The sequence below is a fragment of the Thermobia domestica genome, chromosome 6 (genome assembly GCF_964235325.1).
Source record: "Thermobia domestica chromosome 6, izTheDome1.hap1.1, whole genome shotgun sequence".
In the NCBI taxonomy this organism is placed as follows: Eukaryota; Metazoa; Arthropoda; class Insecta; order Zygentoma; family Lepismatidae; genus Thermobia; species Thermobia domestica.
Window position 1 is genome coordinate 129,518,863 of NC_137459.1, and position 13,815 is coordinate 129,532,677.

The following is a 13,815-nucleotide window of genomic DNA, read 5'->3' on the forward strand; positions in this document are numbered from 1 at the left end:
AATGTTACTAAATTTAATGGTTTGTTAAAGAAAAGGTGATGAAATTTCATTTTGGAATTTTAGTCGACACCCTGTCATTTCTGATTTTATTAGTGTGTTATGGATAGACGAAATCTATTCTTGAGATGCTCAGTCGATTGTCGGAAACAGCTTCTCGCTATTACAGTTTTTGCTCTACAGTAATGAAAAATAAACCGAAAATGGTTGATATCTACCGCTTCTAGTTTTATCAAATGAAAGGTGTTCTTGGGATGTTTAGTCGATTTCTCAAAACTGCTTCTCGCTATATATTACCGTTTTTGCTCGTTCAATGTTAAAGGGGGAACTAGTTTATTTCTACCACCTTCTATTTCAATACAGTATTAAGGATGGAGATGAAAGGTATTCTTGGGATGCTAAACCGACTGCCGGAAACCGTTTCTTGCTATCTATTACACTTTTTGACTTACAGGATCCACGTTAAAAGCTACAGGATCAACGTTAAAAGCAAAAATGGTTGATTTCTACCACTCCTGGTTTCTGATCCACAACCTCCTGGTTTATGATCCTCTACTAACGAACTCTTTCGAGATAATTACTCTAGCTATCAAATGCAAAAACAGAAGTCAAATTCAGTTTCGTTCAAGAGTTTCGTGCAGAGTAACGGACGGGATGGACCAACGTACTAACTGTACAATACTATTATAAAATTTACTGCGTAATCCTAATAGATATATATTTCAGCGTTTTTGATTGTGATCTAGAAGGTTAAGAAAAAGGTTTGGAAGAGAATAGAGGTGGATATTACAATTATTATTATACTACGATGTTTGTATCTCGGGATCCCGTAAAGTTCAAGACATGAAACGTGGTATTTGAACTGAAATTGTTATGCTTCCAGATATATAAAGTTGTAATGGTAGCTCTTGCTTACGGGTTTTTTATTTGCGCAACATATTATATATAGTTTATCAACGCATTCCTGAAAACACGCGAGAACTAAACAAAATTTGGCCCAGTAAATTTACTAAAGTCGCCACCGCAGCAACTCGCCGCGGAAAAGAAGAAAACCGCAATTTCCAAGTTCGTGTGGGCACAGGAGTATACAGAGACGATATACAAATCACATCGTACGGATTGTTAAGAGTTTCCGAAGCGAATTTAGCACCAGCTCAGAAAATATTAACTTCTCTTAATACCAATTATAGAAATAACTTTGTAAACACTGATATGTAATTTACAGAACACTATATTATAACACTAGATATACATGAAAAATTCGGAAAAATTATTATGAATCATAATAAGTACAGTAGAATAGAACCAGTAACGTTAAACACGGAATTAATTCTGCTTTATATTTGCCATAGTATCATCATATACATCATTCCACGCATTACAATGTTTGAGAATATCTTTGAGGTAAGTAGTAGTATTTAAGAATATGTTTGAAGTTAGTAGGTAAGCATTTCTCTTTTCGTAGGCATAGTTGTCAGTAGCTAGTTTAGTAGTGTCTACCGGTATTTTAGGTTAGGTTCTTAAGTGTTTGTTTATTGATATATCGTCGAGGTGATACAATTCCAAGCACCACTAATTCCTTCTCTTTATTACAGGTAAGTATATTTTATTTCAATTTCTTTACTTTTTTTATCATCGTAGACTTTATTATATAATATTTCTTTATCATTCATTATAATTCCGATTTCTTTCATAACAAATTAAATCATATTTTATCTTTCATTTTAATACGTGCGATATATAAATATATATTAACCATTTCCATAAAACCTTTATTTAATTCTTTATTTATTTAACAGATATAATTATACTTTCCTTTTCAGAGGTTAATCTAGGATGATGCTGGCCGTATTTCTACTCGTCGAAACAGGTGAGCATGTCTTAACTTTACCTATTAAGAACCACCATTTCATTGATAAGCATATATCGCTGACATATACGTGTTTTTTTTAAATCGAAATCACTAGATATCAACAGTGACCTTTCTCTTACTTCTTAAACCTCATAAACAACAAACTAATGATTATTGCGTGCTGACATTTTGTTTAGGTTGTTCATATCAAATTTCTTCATTGATATATAATAAAAAACATGATGGTATTGTAAATAAATACATCAAATTTTGCTATGTATAAATATAAATTAATATAAGTACTGAGAATTTTGAAGAGAATATGTTGATATATTAAATTATAAGCATTATCATTTGTAGCGGCTAAGTGGAGTTTTGTGATTTAGAAATCCCCAAATCACTAGCCTTCCTAGTGATAATTCATTTTAATCATTTCGCACTTCACAAAACCAAATTTACAACATTTAATAAATAAGTTTCACGATTTTACCTTGTAAACAACTTGTTAGAAATAAATATCGATTTTACTTATCAGTTCTGCAGAAAATATCAATTATCTTATCTTTGATGAAAATCCTTATTATTTTAAAAGCAAACTTCGTTGTGAATAATTTAAATTTTCTTCTTTTCTTCTTCAGCAAGTACCAAAATTTGAATCTTTTTCGCCAACATTGAATATTCCAATGTAATATGTTTATATGAAAATTTTGGTACAGATTGAGAATAAGGGGAATATTGCGTAACTTTTCATAAACGTAAAGAAATTAAAATTAAATCAATAATTACAACACACAATATAAACTGAATATGCGAACAAACAAGGCAACAAATAAAACATAAATTGAAATAAACAAACTGTAGTGTACAGCTGTCATAGCGGGGCACTACAAAGTGCAAGGCCGTAAGCCGAGCAAACATTAATTGCAGGTTTGAGATGCAAAGCGTTAGACCGAAAAAGTTTGCGGGTCTGTGGGCAAAGCCTCCAGCCAGACGAAGGCTTGTATTAAATAAACTCTGATGAAGACACTAAGGAGGTTCACACAATACTTTCTTAATAATGAAATCGGAAGTCATAGTGGATTTATACCACTTCCGGTGTTAGCAGAGGGATTGGATTGGTGACAATTATGTTCTTGGAATGCTTAATTGATCGCAGAAAACTGCGTCTTGCTATCTATTTCCGTATAGAGGTTGATATCTACCAGTTCCGGTTTTAGTAGAGGGTAAAGGATGAAGTGTATTCTTAGTCGGTTGTAGAAAACCGGGTTACGGTTTCTGCTCTGCAGTGATCAACGTTAAAACCGGAAAGGGTTGATGTCTTCCACTTCCGGGTTTAGTATAGGGTTAAGAATGGAGATGAGAACGGACGGTTAATCGATTATGGAAAACAGCGTTTTGTAATCTATTACAGTTTTTCTTCCATAGCAATCAACGTTAAAACAGGAAACAGTTAATCGCTACCACTTCCTGTTTTAGATGTAGGTTAAGAATAGAGATGATGCATTCTTAGGACGCTTAATAGATTTTCAAAAACCGCTTCTAGCTTTCTACTAACGTCTTTTGCTCTACAGTGATCAATCTTAAACCGGAAGTAGTTGATTTCTGCCACTTCCAGTTCAACAGTTACCTCCATTAATTTTAAAACATTTTTTCCTACATAATTATGTAACACTTGGTTTAATTCCAACTAAACTTGATACATATACGTCTTACAATGTGAAAAGAAATACTCGGGACGGTAAGGAACCCCTAGCATCCCAAGGAGTGGGGATGGGAGAGGTGATATTTTAAAAATAATTGGAATGATCGATATTCTTGTTGAATCCATAGTTTTCGGGTCAGTCGCTGAGATGGATAATGACTGTTTCCATGCCGTTCAAGTTCATCCCTGAGGAATCGGGAAGAGTGACATTTTAAAAGTAATCAGAAACGATGTATAGTAAAGGCGAATCCAAAGTTCTCATTAGTGCTAAGATGAATAGTGGTACTTTTGATACAATTTAAAAAGAAGTTAGAATGCAACTTCTGAGTTTTATTAATGTAAACTTATGTATTAAGATAAAACCAGACTATTTGCCATCCAAAATTGTAGGTGCGACTGTAGAGTTTTTCTTTAGTATTTTTAAAGTGTACTTTTTAAATAGCACCACGACAGAGACAGAGAGAGAGAGAGAGAGAGAGAGAGAGAGAGAGAGAGAGAGAGAGAGAGAGAGAGAGAGAGACAGACAGACAGAGACAGACAGACAGAGAGAGAGAGAGAGAGAGAGAGAGAGAGAGAGAGAGAGAGAGAGAGAGAGAGAGAGAGAGAGAGAGAGAGAGAGAGAGAGAGAGAGAGAGAGAGAGAGAGAGAGAGAGAGATTGAGAGATTTCTGGCCTTTTCAACATATTTTTAAACGCTACTAAGGATTTTGTTAAGTTTTTCTTATAATTTTAATTTATGTTTCTTTCTTATATTGCAAGTACACACAACTTGTAAGATGTAAATGCAACTTAATTTTGAAGAGACTCGAAAATGGTGATGCCCTTTCCGTTGTTCTAGTAGCTAGCACGCGCGCCTTTCTTGCACGGAGTCCCACGTTCGATTCCCGGTGGGAGTCTCTTACAAAATTTGAACGATTACTGTGTTCAAATTTGATCTTAATCTTTGAGTCTACGTCTCATATAACCTCGATGCAGAAAGGGTTATTAATCTGAAATAATTAACTCGAAACCGATGAGAGCACAAAACTCAAGGTTTCGGTAGAAAACTAGCACAAAACTTTGGCATAGAAAAAGTATCAAGTGTCCAGTTGGAGGGGGAGGGAAAGGATGGGAACACGGACATAAGACCATAAAACACATCATTGAAATGGCAGTCGGTGATGATTATAGAGGTGGCTCGGGGGCCTAGAGCTTCGAAATTCCCTCTAGGGCATTTCCCGAGCGTTCTCAATCTGAGTTACCAGAATTTTCGCAGTACTATATTCACCCATCGTTTATTCAATCCCCCAGCCCTGGAAAATCTGAAATGAACATTGCCTCCTATCGTGCTGAATATGAATTACATGTATTTTTGCAGTACTGCTTTTCACCTCTAGTGTAATGAAATTCTAACACGAGAAAATCTGTAATCAACACTGTCAGTAGCTACGTCCTCGACTAATATACATTTACAAGTACAGCTTTATTTCCGTATTTTTTTTCAACAGTTAACCAATTTAAAACTGTATTACCATATTTCTATCGTAAATAAGAATATGTAGTTAACTTTTTAAACATTTCGCTCCGCAGGAACCCGTTCAGCGCGTGCAACAAGCAAAAACAACAGGTTTGGCGTCTCACAAATGACAAAGGGAGAAAAAAGTAACGCAAAAGCAGCACAACATTGCTTTATCGCAGTCAGTGCTGGCAACATAGTTTCGGTCGTCACTTACACCGCTAGACCTACAAGCGGTGTACAAGATTATACAGTTACAATATACGTTGTGCCACAGCAGCGCTACAGGCGGAATGTGCACGAACTACAAATATGTTTCTTACAAGTTACAACGACTCATCAAAGGTGGTCGCCAACCCTGGTTCGGCTAATAACATAAGTAAATCTTTAGTGGCCGTAATTGTTCACACCTTAAAATATCTTCCGTAATTATATCCACTAGTATTCTCACCTTTTATACTGAAATTACAAGTCGATGATGAGTAGTAAATAATTTATTCGTTGATTCTCTTTTAACGTATATTCATACAAACTGTTTTGCAATCAAACATGTTAATTATGTATCTATAAACAACTACCTAGCAACCAATTATACAATAATGTATATTTCTTACATATATTAAAAACATTCTTCTTTTGTTATTTTTAAATTAACATTATATCAGGTATAGTGCTTATGTAGAAGCACTTTCTGCCCAAAAATACAGGTAATTATCAATCGATACAAAGTATCTCGTTGTAAAGTATGTCACTATTGCACCCTCTTTACATACTACACATGCTTTTTTCTCCCACTTTTTGACTGAGAAGCAGAAGTATCAGACTATCCGAGTTCACAACCATAAACTGTGTGTACAGAGTACGTTTTCAGTTCTTCGAATGACTGTGAGCGCGAAGAACAAGGGTGATGATCGGACAACCGCATACGGCAGCAGAAACACCCGGTTGCAATAATAAATGTAAAATACAAATGTAGAGCCTTGACAATGCCGTGAGGAAGTCTCTTTATTCTTAACGATAGTTTATATTCCTAGTTTCATCTTCCTAACCTGACGGGCTCGTGAGATACTACCCTTTTCTTTAAAATCCTTTAGGATATACCCTTTAATCAAAGTAACAAGAACTCAGCTCAGAGTTAGTTCTATATTTCAAAATTAATCTCAAACTATTGAACAGTTTCCCCTTGATTCGATCACAAATTGTATGTGAAGAAAAATTACACAAGTCCTCTTCTCTCTTAAAATGGGAATTTTCAAAACACTGGGACAATTTTATTTTTAACGAGAAGATTATATACGGAGTTTCATCTTACTTGACGGGCTCGTGAGGTACTCATTTTAGTTTATATTAGAAACACTCCGCCGTTGAAATATGGATTTTAATTAAAATACCATGACAGAAACCCAGTTCACAGTAGATGGTAACTATCCAAAGAATCATTTCAATCTGCTTTTTCCCCCTGATCTGTTCACAAACCAGATCAGTTTCCTTTTTATATAATAGATACAGTATAACAGTACGTTCCACTTTTCTTTTCCCCACTATACACGAAAAAGCATTTGATTATCGTAATTCTGAAGAGGAACAACATTAAAAATCATGAATCAAAGGAAATCGGTCGCTAATAGATAAGGAGGCAGAAGGCAGTTCCGGTTGGATGCAGCAGGATTTCTAATTCCAACGAATTATCTGTTCCTGATCAACGATAAAAATGTTCTATCACAAAGTTGAGTAGTATTAGCAGTAACTGTTCTGAAAATACTAGATTTCATGGTCAAAATTGTTCACAACTAGTGTATACCCACCGCGAAAAATATCTTTAATCTTTTCCTCCCCCTGCGTTCCATTCCTCTTCATCTTCGATACTGAATGCAAGTAAATAACAAACACACAAAAAAATTTTTCAATCTCCGCTCTCATCTCCCTCAGGATTAGCAATTCCCAAAACCTCACCTTATTTGAATCCTAGGGTGCAAGAAGAACATTTATACAAAATTTCAAGGTTTCTAATAGTTTCAGAGATCTGACGACGAAATAGTCCCCATCCTCTTAAAGATATGCAATTGCCATACACTTTGCCTTACAATTTCGGAGATTTGACAACCGAAAACTGAACACCGTTTTACACTCATCAAGATTTATGCAAAATTCCAAGCTTCTACACGTAGTGGTTTTTGGGATCTGTTGAGTGGATTTGTCAGTCAGCGTATATACTCTTTTATATTTATGCGTATTTATAAACAAACTTCAGTTAGTAACAATTTTGGAGTTAAAGAGAGATTTTATGTGGGAGCATACGTGGAACAATTTATTAATTTATTGAAGCCGTTAAAATTAGAGGGGAAGAAAGTTAAAACCATTCACATGTTATCTATTTCAAGCATGTTAACATGAGATCATGCTTAAAATGGCAATTTACGGCTTTTATTTTGAAAACTGAATTCAGTTTCTAATAGAATATCAGAAGCTCACATTAAAATTATTCCAAAACGGAAAACTACATTCTCTACCACTCGAAGTTTTTATATCTGTTTCTTGGTTAATGGTACTTCTTTCATGGCTTCAACCTTAATTTAAGCAACACGTGAAAGACATATGACCAAATACATAACTTTCAGACAATTGATAAGGTGGTTAATCAACCAAAACGGAATTTAAGATAGGATGATTTGTATACCTTATATCTACATGCAACAGATTCAGTGCCATTTTGAAAACTCCAAGACACAGCCAGGCCAGGAGTAAACACAGAACTCAAGTACTGAATGTTGTGAATACTTTTTTTCATTATTATTATTATTATTATTATTGCAAATCCGTTGCAGAAAAAGGTGGTACTTGGATAAGAACTTTGCAAGTCAGAAAAGTGAAAATTTCAGTCTCCCCTAAAAAGAAAGAAAAACTAACCTTTATATGGGGGAAGAAACCTACACCTCAAAACACTGCTTTTTGTATTTATATATACCCCAAAGCAGTGGCTTTCCATTGCTGGTCCGCGAAGTTACTTTTACTTAGTATCACTAGTAGTATGGTGCTATATATTTTGCAGATACGCGAGCATCAAAAGGTTGAAAACCACTACACTACAGAAATTGCTTATACCATATTTAATATAGTGAAATATTGTTGTATGAAATATAAACAAAATAGTTAAAGCAGTTGGCCAACCAATCACATTCTACCCTTATTCTTAAGGGTATACAACGAAAGTTTTAACTCCACCCTCTAATGATGAATCTCATATAAACCTTAAGTTCAAAATTTGGTTCTGATATGTTAAACGGTATGACCTCTACACGTTGGTACGTGTATCGGGACGAACGACCAAACATCCAAAAATCACTTTATATATATATAATTAAAACGTGTTATAATAATTAAAACTACGTGTAATAAGTTCCTTGAAACTTCAAGATTATTTTTTTTTTTCTAGTGACTTGTTCTGTTTTAACTGTGATACTCTTTTGTGACCTCCAGAAACAGGACGACGGGTATTGCTGCAGCAAGGGGCTCCGAGGGGAGAAGACCGTTCGTTGTTATGGCTTCTGGCAAGAGGATCAAGCTTCAACTGTAATACCTTCAAAATAATTCACTGAGATCCCTACAAATACACTCCTGCACCAGGATCTGAAGACTTGTTACGGTATTGTCAAAAAATAAAAATAAATAAAATGCGGCACTCAAGCTGTGGCAAGGAAGCAGAACTTTACATTAATCATGGGTCAGAAAGAAGTAATAACAACATACTACAACGCGCAATCTAAAACTGAGGCACTGTGGACATAACAGAAAGGGAATACCATGTTTGACCATTTAAGTGGCCACTCAGAATAAATAACGTAGAATAAATAAAAAAGTGGACGATAACATCAGATAGCTAGCAAGGAAAGCAAATAATTAAAATAATAATAATAATTCTCCATGTCACCAACCCTACAAGGAAAAAAGTACTAAACACATGTTAGTACATTAATTTGTTTTTCCGTCATTTCAAACCTACATTTTTATGGTTTCAACTGTGAAAATTCGCAGCAAACTAACCTGTTTCAATATATTGAGACTCCAAACATATTAATACATTATGTAATTAATAATACTGATTAATTTCATATTACTGAAGCACGTAATCATATATACACTTCTACAAAACTCGTACCTGATTTCCTTCCTACTTGCTTTTGGGGAATGATAATCTGAGTTGAAAGAGCATCTTTCGTGTTAGCTATGGGATGATCCAATAAACAAATGCAACGGACCACTTGGCCTACCTGTAAGAAAGAAAATACTGGTCAAACAAATTTAAGAACTACCTTTGGCAATGCAAAGACGCACACTCCTCTACGGGATTAGGATGTACTACAGACTTCTCATTCTGTATTATAGTTAACACAAAATAGAGGGAAAATTACAACTAACGAGGTGAAAACTAATGCTTTGATGGATTTCGCTTAATTTTTTTACTACTCATGTTATTTTTCACTTTCAAGATACTGATTTGTTATACATTTTAAATCAAACAAAACTATTATATATATACTGTTACATTTTACACGTGCCTTACATTTTTTTTTAACTATTATTATAAACAAATCAAACAGGTATCATCAATATATGATAAAGAAGTCATCACTTCCCCAAGGTTCTACGACGACTCAAGGTGACAAATATATATATATATATATATATATATATAAACACCTTCAAACGCATCAATTTCAAGTGGTAAAATCGACACCTCTCTCTTAGGTGAAGTCTCTCAGAGCTCTAGGCAAGCTAACCAAAACTTCTTATGGTTGTCTGGAGTTCTCTAGATACTTAAGCATACTCTTTTGTTCACTGGAGCACTAGAAGCTTTTATAACCAGACCTCTTTAGTTTGCCTGAAGCTGTACAGGTACACTCCCTTGGTTTGGCTGAGCCTGATTATCCTCCATTTACCAGAAAAATCTATAGAAAGTATTGTTTTGCTCCCCGGACCGTAGTTATAGTAATTTGTATATAACATGATTTTAATAATAAGAAGGTTGTGGGAAGAAAATCAGAAGATCCCAAGTACTAATTGCTCTACCTCCTGCCTTAACAGGGTATTTTTACGATACACTTTCTTATTTACACTACAGTAATATTTGCAACTCTCGCTCAGCCTCCCCCCCCCTCCAAAAAAAAAAAAAAGCATCAAGGTCATACACAGAAAGAATCCTAATTTGTCAGAATCCCCCACCCCGGGCCAATTAGGCCAGGCAGTGCCGGCTGCGTCTACAGGTTGCGGATTGTTGAACGACCCTCAGATGAGGGTCAGCTGCGAAACAAGCAGATAAACTTACAAATAGGCAATCGCAGACAATCGGCTTAGTTGACAGAATAACAACTGTCTTGCAGTCGGTAGAGGGATGTACAAAGGCTGGGGGAAGAGGACCCCCCCAAAAAAAACTCCTAGTCTTCCAGGCTGGAGGTTGGGCGTGAAGATAACCACCCCACATAGTAAAAAGCAAATTGTTACGAATCCCAAGCCGCTTCGGAACGAAATAGGATATAACGGAGACCGACCTAAGCAACAAAAGGAAAAAATGAAATGAAATCTGTGAGTTTTACGTCCCACGGTTATGCCGGTTAGGCTAAAGGAGACGGTGATGAGGAATGAATGAAATGGTGGAATAAAGAAAGTGGGAGGAAACGGGAGACAGGGTGTCTACTAAATGTTCATTTTCAAATTCCAGGTTTTATCAAGGTTTTCAAGGTTTATTTTTCCTTTTTTCCAGGCCCATTCAGTAGAGTGACATTTATTGTAACATGTATAAGTTAATGCAATTTTATATAGTTCTTAACAAAAACTGGTAATAATTAAAGAATGCATATGGCAAGTGATAATTTCTTTAAGTGACAAGGTGAAACTGACTGAAATGTAGGTTCTCAAAACATTTTACACAAGAAAATGTTTAATTAAAATATCCCCTACCAGAAAACCGGTTGAGAAAAATGTGCAGTAGCTTTAAATATCCTAATGTAGGAATACTATACAGGGGTGAACCTTAATTAAACCGACAAACTTCAGGAAATGATTCTCGCCATCCAAACAAGAAAGAAAAAAAATCATCTTTAACTCTTCTCCAGGGCGCATAGTTTCCGAGCTAAAAGGTGCCGAAAGTGTGGAAAAATGAACGTCCGACGCCTATATTTCCAAAATTATCCAAAGTAGAGAGTGCTGCTTAAAATCTCACAAAGGAAATCATATGTTTAGAACAGATAAGACTTCCTTAAAGAGATATTAAGCTAGAGATATTAAGCTGCACTCTCTACGTTGGATAGGTTCGGAAATATAGGCCTTGGAAGTTCATTTTTCCACACTTTCGGCACCTTGTAGCTCCAAAACTATGTACCGTGAAGAAAAGTTAGAGGAATTTTTTTCTAGTATCGGGCTCGGGAATCATCTCCCGAAGTTTATCGGTTTAGTTAAGATTTACCCTGTATAATAGTAAATTTCCGTGGAAAACATCACTTCAAATAAACTAATATTATAGTAGTAGCACGTGAGTGTTGATGAACAATGACAAAAATGGCGGGAAAATAACTTACTCATCGCTAAGTTAGGGGATAAAATACCACAAGAGTATTTTACAAGCACTTCCCTTTAAAGTACTCTTATAGTATTTTATGCTAAGTACTGGTAGGACTTAGCGGTGAGTAAGCTATTTTCCGGCAATTTTGTCAAACTAGTATAAGTTTACAAGTAAAAAGAAAATGATCATATATAATACAAATTCTTAACGCAAAGTAGTCCATATTGTTAAACGTTACTGCACATTCTTCTTGGATGGGGACTGGCCATCAGTTATATTTTATTTGAAAATGTTATGGAACCACGAACATCATATGAACAAATATAGAAAACAACTTTCACAGTGAACAGTTTTTGACATTTAACTTCTAGAGTTCAACATCCCATTTAACTTTTTCGCCTGTTCTTCCAATGCATCTAGTTCTGCTTCGGCGTCAGTTAGTACTCTTTTCTTCTTTAATTCCAACTCTTTTGTTCTTAGTATCTTTCTTTTCTCGAGCTGTTCTGTCTTCTTTTTCACCGCGGTCTTTCAGATATTCATTTCTTCTGCTTTATGCATTCCTCACATACTGGATCATACTCTTTGTGATATTCATATTACGTATGTCACCAGCAACACGCACAGCATCCAACACACTTCTCTGGGCAATCAAGCACTCTTCTTGGAGATTTTCAACAATCCACTCTTTGTTAATGGAGAAACTCCTTTCCACTGCTGCGTTGCTATGGAAAAGTACACAAATCTTATGCATGAATGTTTTAAACGCATTGGAGACATCTTTATTTAACAGATCATGGAGAAAAACTTCTGTCATTTTTGTGACTGAAATTTGACAGTTTTCGTGCTGTGTCTTGGTATTTACAGGTGTTATTTGCTCCTTCCCGACAAATGTCTCCAGGGCAAGTATGATACGTGATTCACGAAGGGTTTCGTTGGTCATAGTTTCTGGGGACAAGCAATTTGCGGCTGTTGTTGCACTTTATTTTAAAGGACATTTTAGCATAAGTTTTTTACACAGTTCTTGCAAGAATCTTCTGCATTCTTTCTTAAAGTTCAATATATCAACATACGTCACTCCTTTAAGCGATGTCACTGCAGAAAATCAAACATCAACTAGATTAAGTGGTTTTAAGATGTCCTTATCAGAAACATCTATTGAGGTCAGTTTTTTTTAAAGTTTTAGCTACTTTTAAGACGACATCTTTCACGAAGCGGCTTAAACTACGAAACAACTTGTTTAGGTCATTCCATAGAAACGGTAGTAATGGACTGTCTGTCTGGTACTTAATGAGGAATTATTCTAGTTCTACAGATACGGACTGAAGGAACCCTAATCTAGCAGGCAACAGTACATCAGAGATGTGGACTTTTACTTTAGAGAAGTTTGATGTTTCAGGAGGTTTTGTTTTCACTGCATCAACATAAACTTTTAAGGCAGGAATCATAGTTATGGCACGGTTGATAACTTTAGAATTCTCCATCCACCTAATAGAACAAAATTTGAGAAGGAAAACTGCTGTTCCAGATGCTGCCATGAAATCTACTCTTCTTGAAGGGAAGTCCTTGAATAAATAGTACAACGCTCTCAAAAACTCTGTCACATTCCAACCAGCTTTGGTATGCGCAGTCTTAAAAGCCCCATTAACAATATGTAAAGAGCATGCTCCTGTCTCCAAAAGCTGTGGACCTTCACTATTTTCTTCACTCAGATAGGCCTTCAAATCACTCAGAAATTTCAAATTAACGTTGGGGCCATCAAGAGAAACCTGAAGTAACTTACAAAAATCGAGACCCTTGTCCTTGAAAGTATTTATAAATGCACTTAAGAAATCCTGGGCAGTAGCATGTCCGAGAAATGATGTTAAATAACGTGTTAAAACTTTATTTTCGTCACTGTACCAGAAACGAACTACTAAGTCCATTTGATTTTTCTGTGAGATAGTGTTTAGGCTTTCGTCGAACGATACTGCAAAAAATTCACAATTTTGTAGTTCCCGAACTAACGACTGTTGGAAATGTGGACCCAATCCAAAAGTGATGACATAACCTATTTTGTATTTGTGTAACTGCATATTTTTAGCGACTTCACACTCGGGAAACATTAAAGGAAACAAATCCGCTGCACTCGCTTGGCTTCTGGCCGATGCATGACTTGTAACTTTGTGTAATGTCCAGATTATTTCTGCTTTCGTCACTTGATCTTTGAGAAGATAA

The 13,815-nt window shown here is 35.5% G+C and overlaps 1 protein-coding gene across 1 annotated transcript in view; it reads right to left on the reverse strand.

Moving 5' to 3' along the window:
- The window catches only part of Gdi (GDP dissociation inhibitor), a 106,049-nt gene that overhangs the window by 12,362 nt on the left and 79,872 nt on the right, over nucleotides 1-13,815 (reverse strand). Inside the window, exon 7 of the mRNA XM_081762086.1 lies at nucleotides 9,202-9,313. Within this exon, the coding sequence (XP_081618212.1) occupies nucleotides 9,202-9,313 (112 nt within the window). The remainder of the gene's footprint in view (nucleotides 1-9,201; nucleotides 9,314-13,815) is intronic.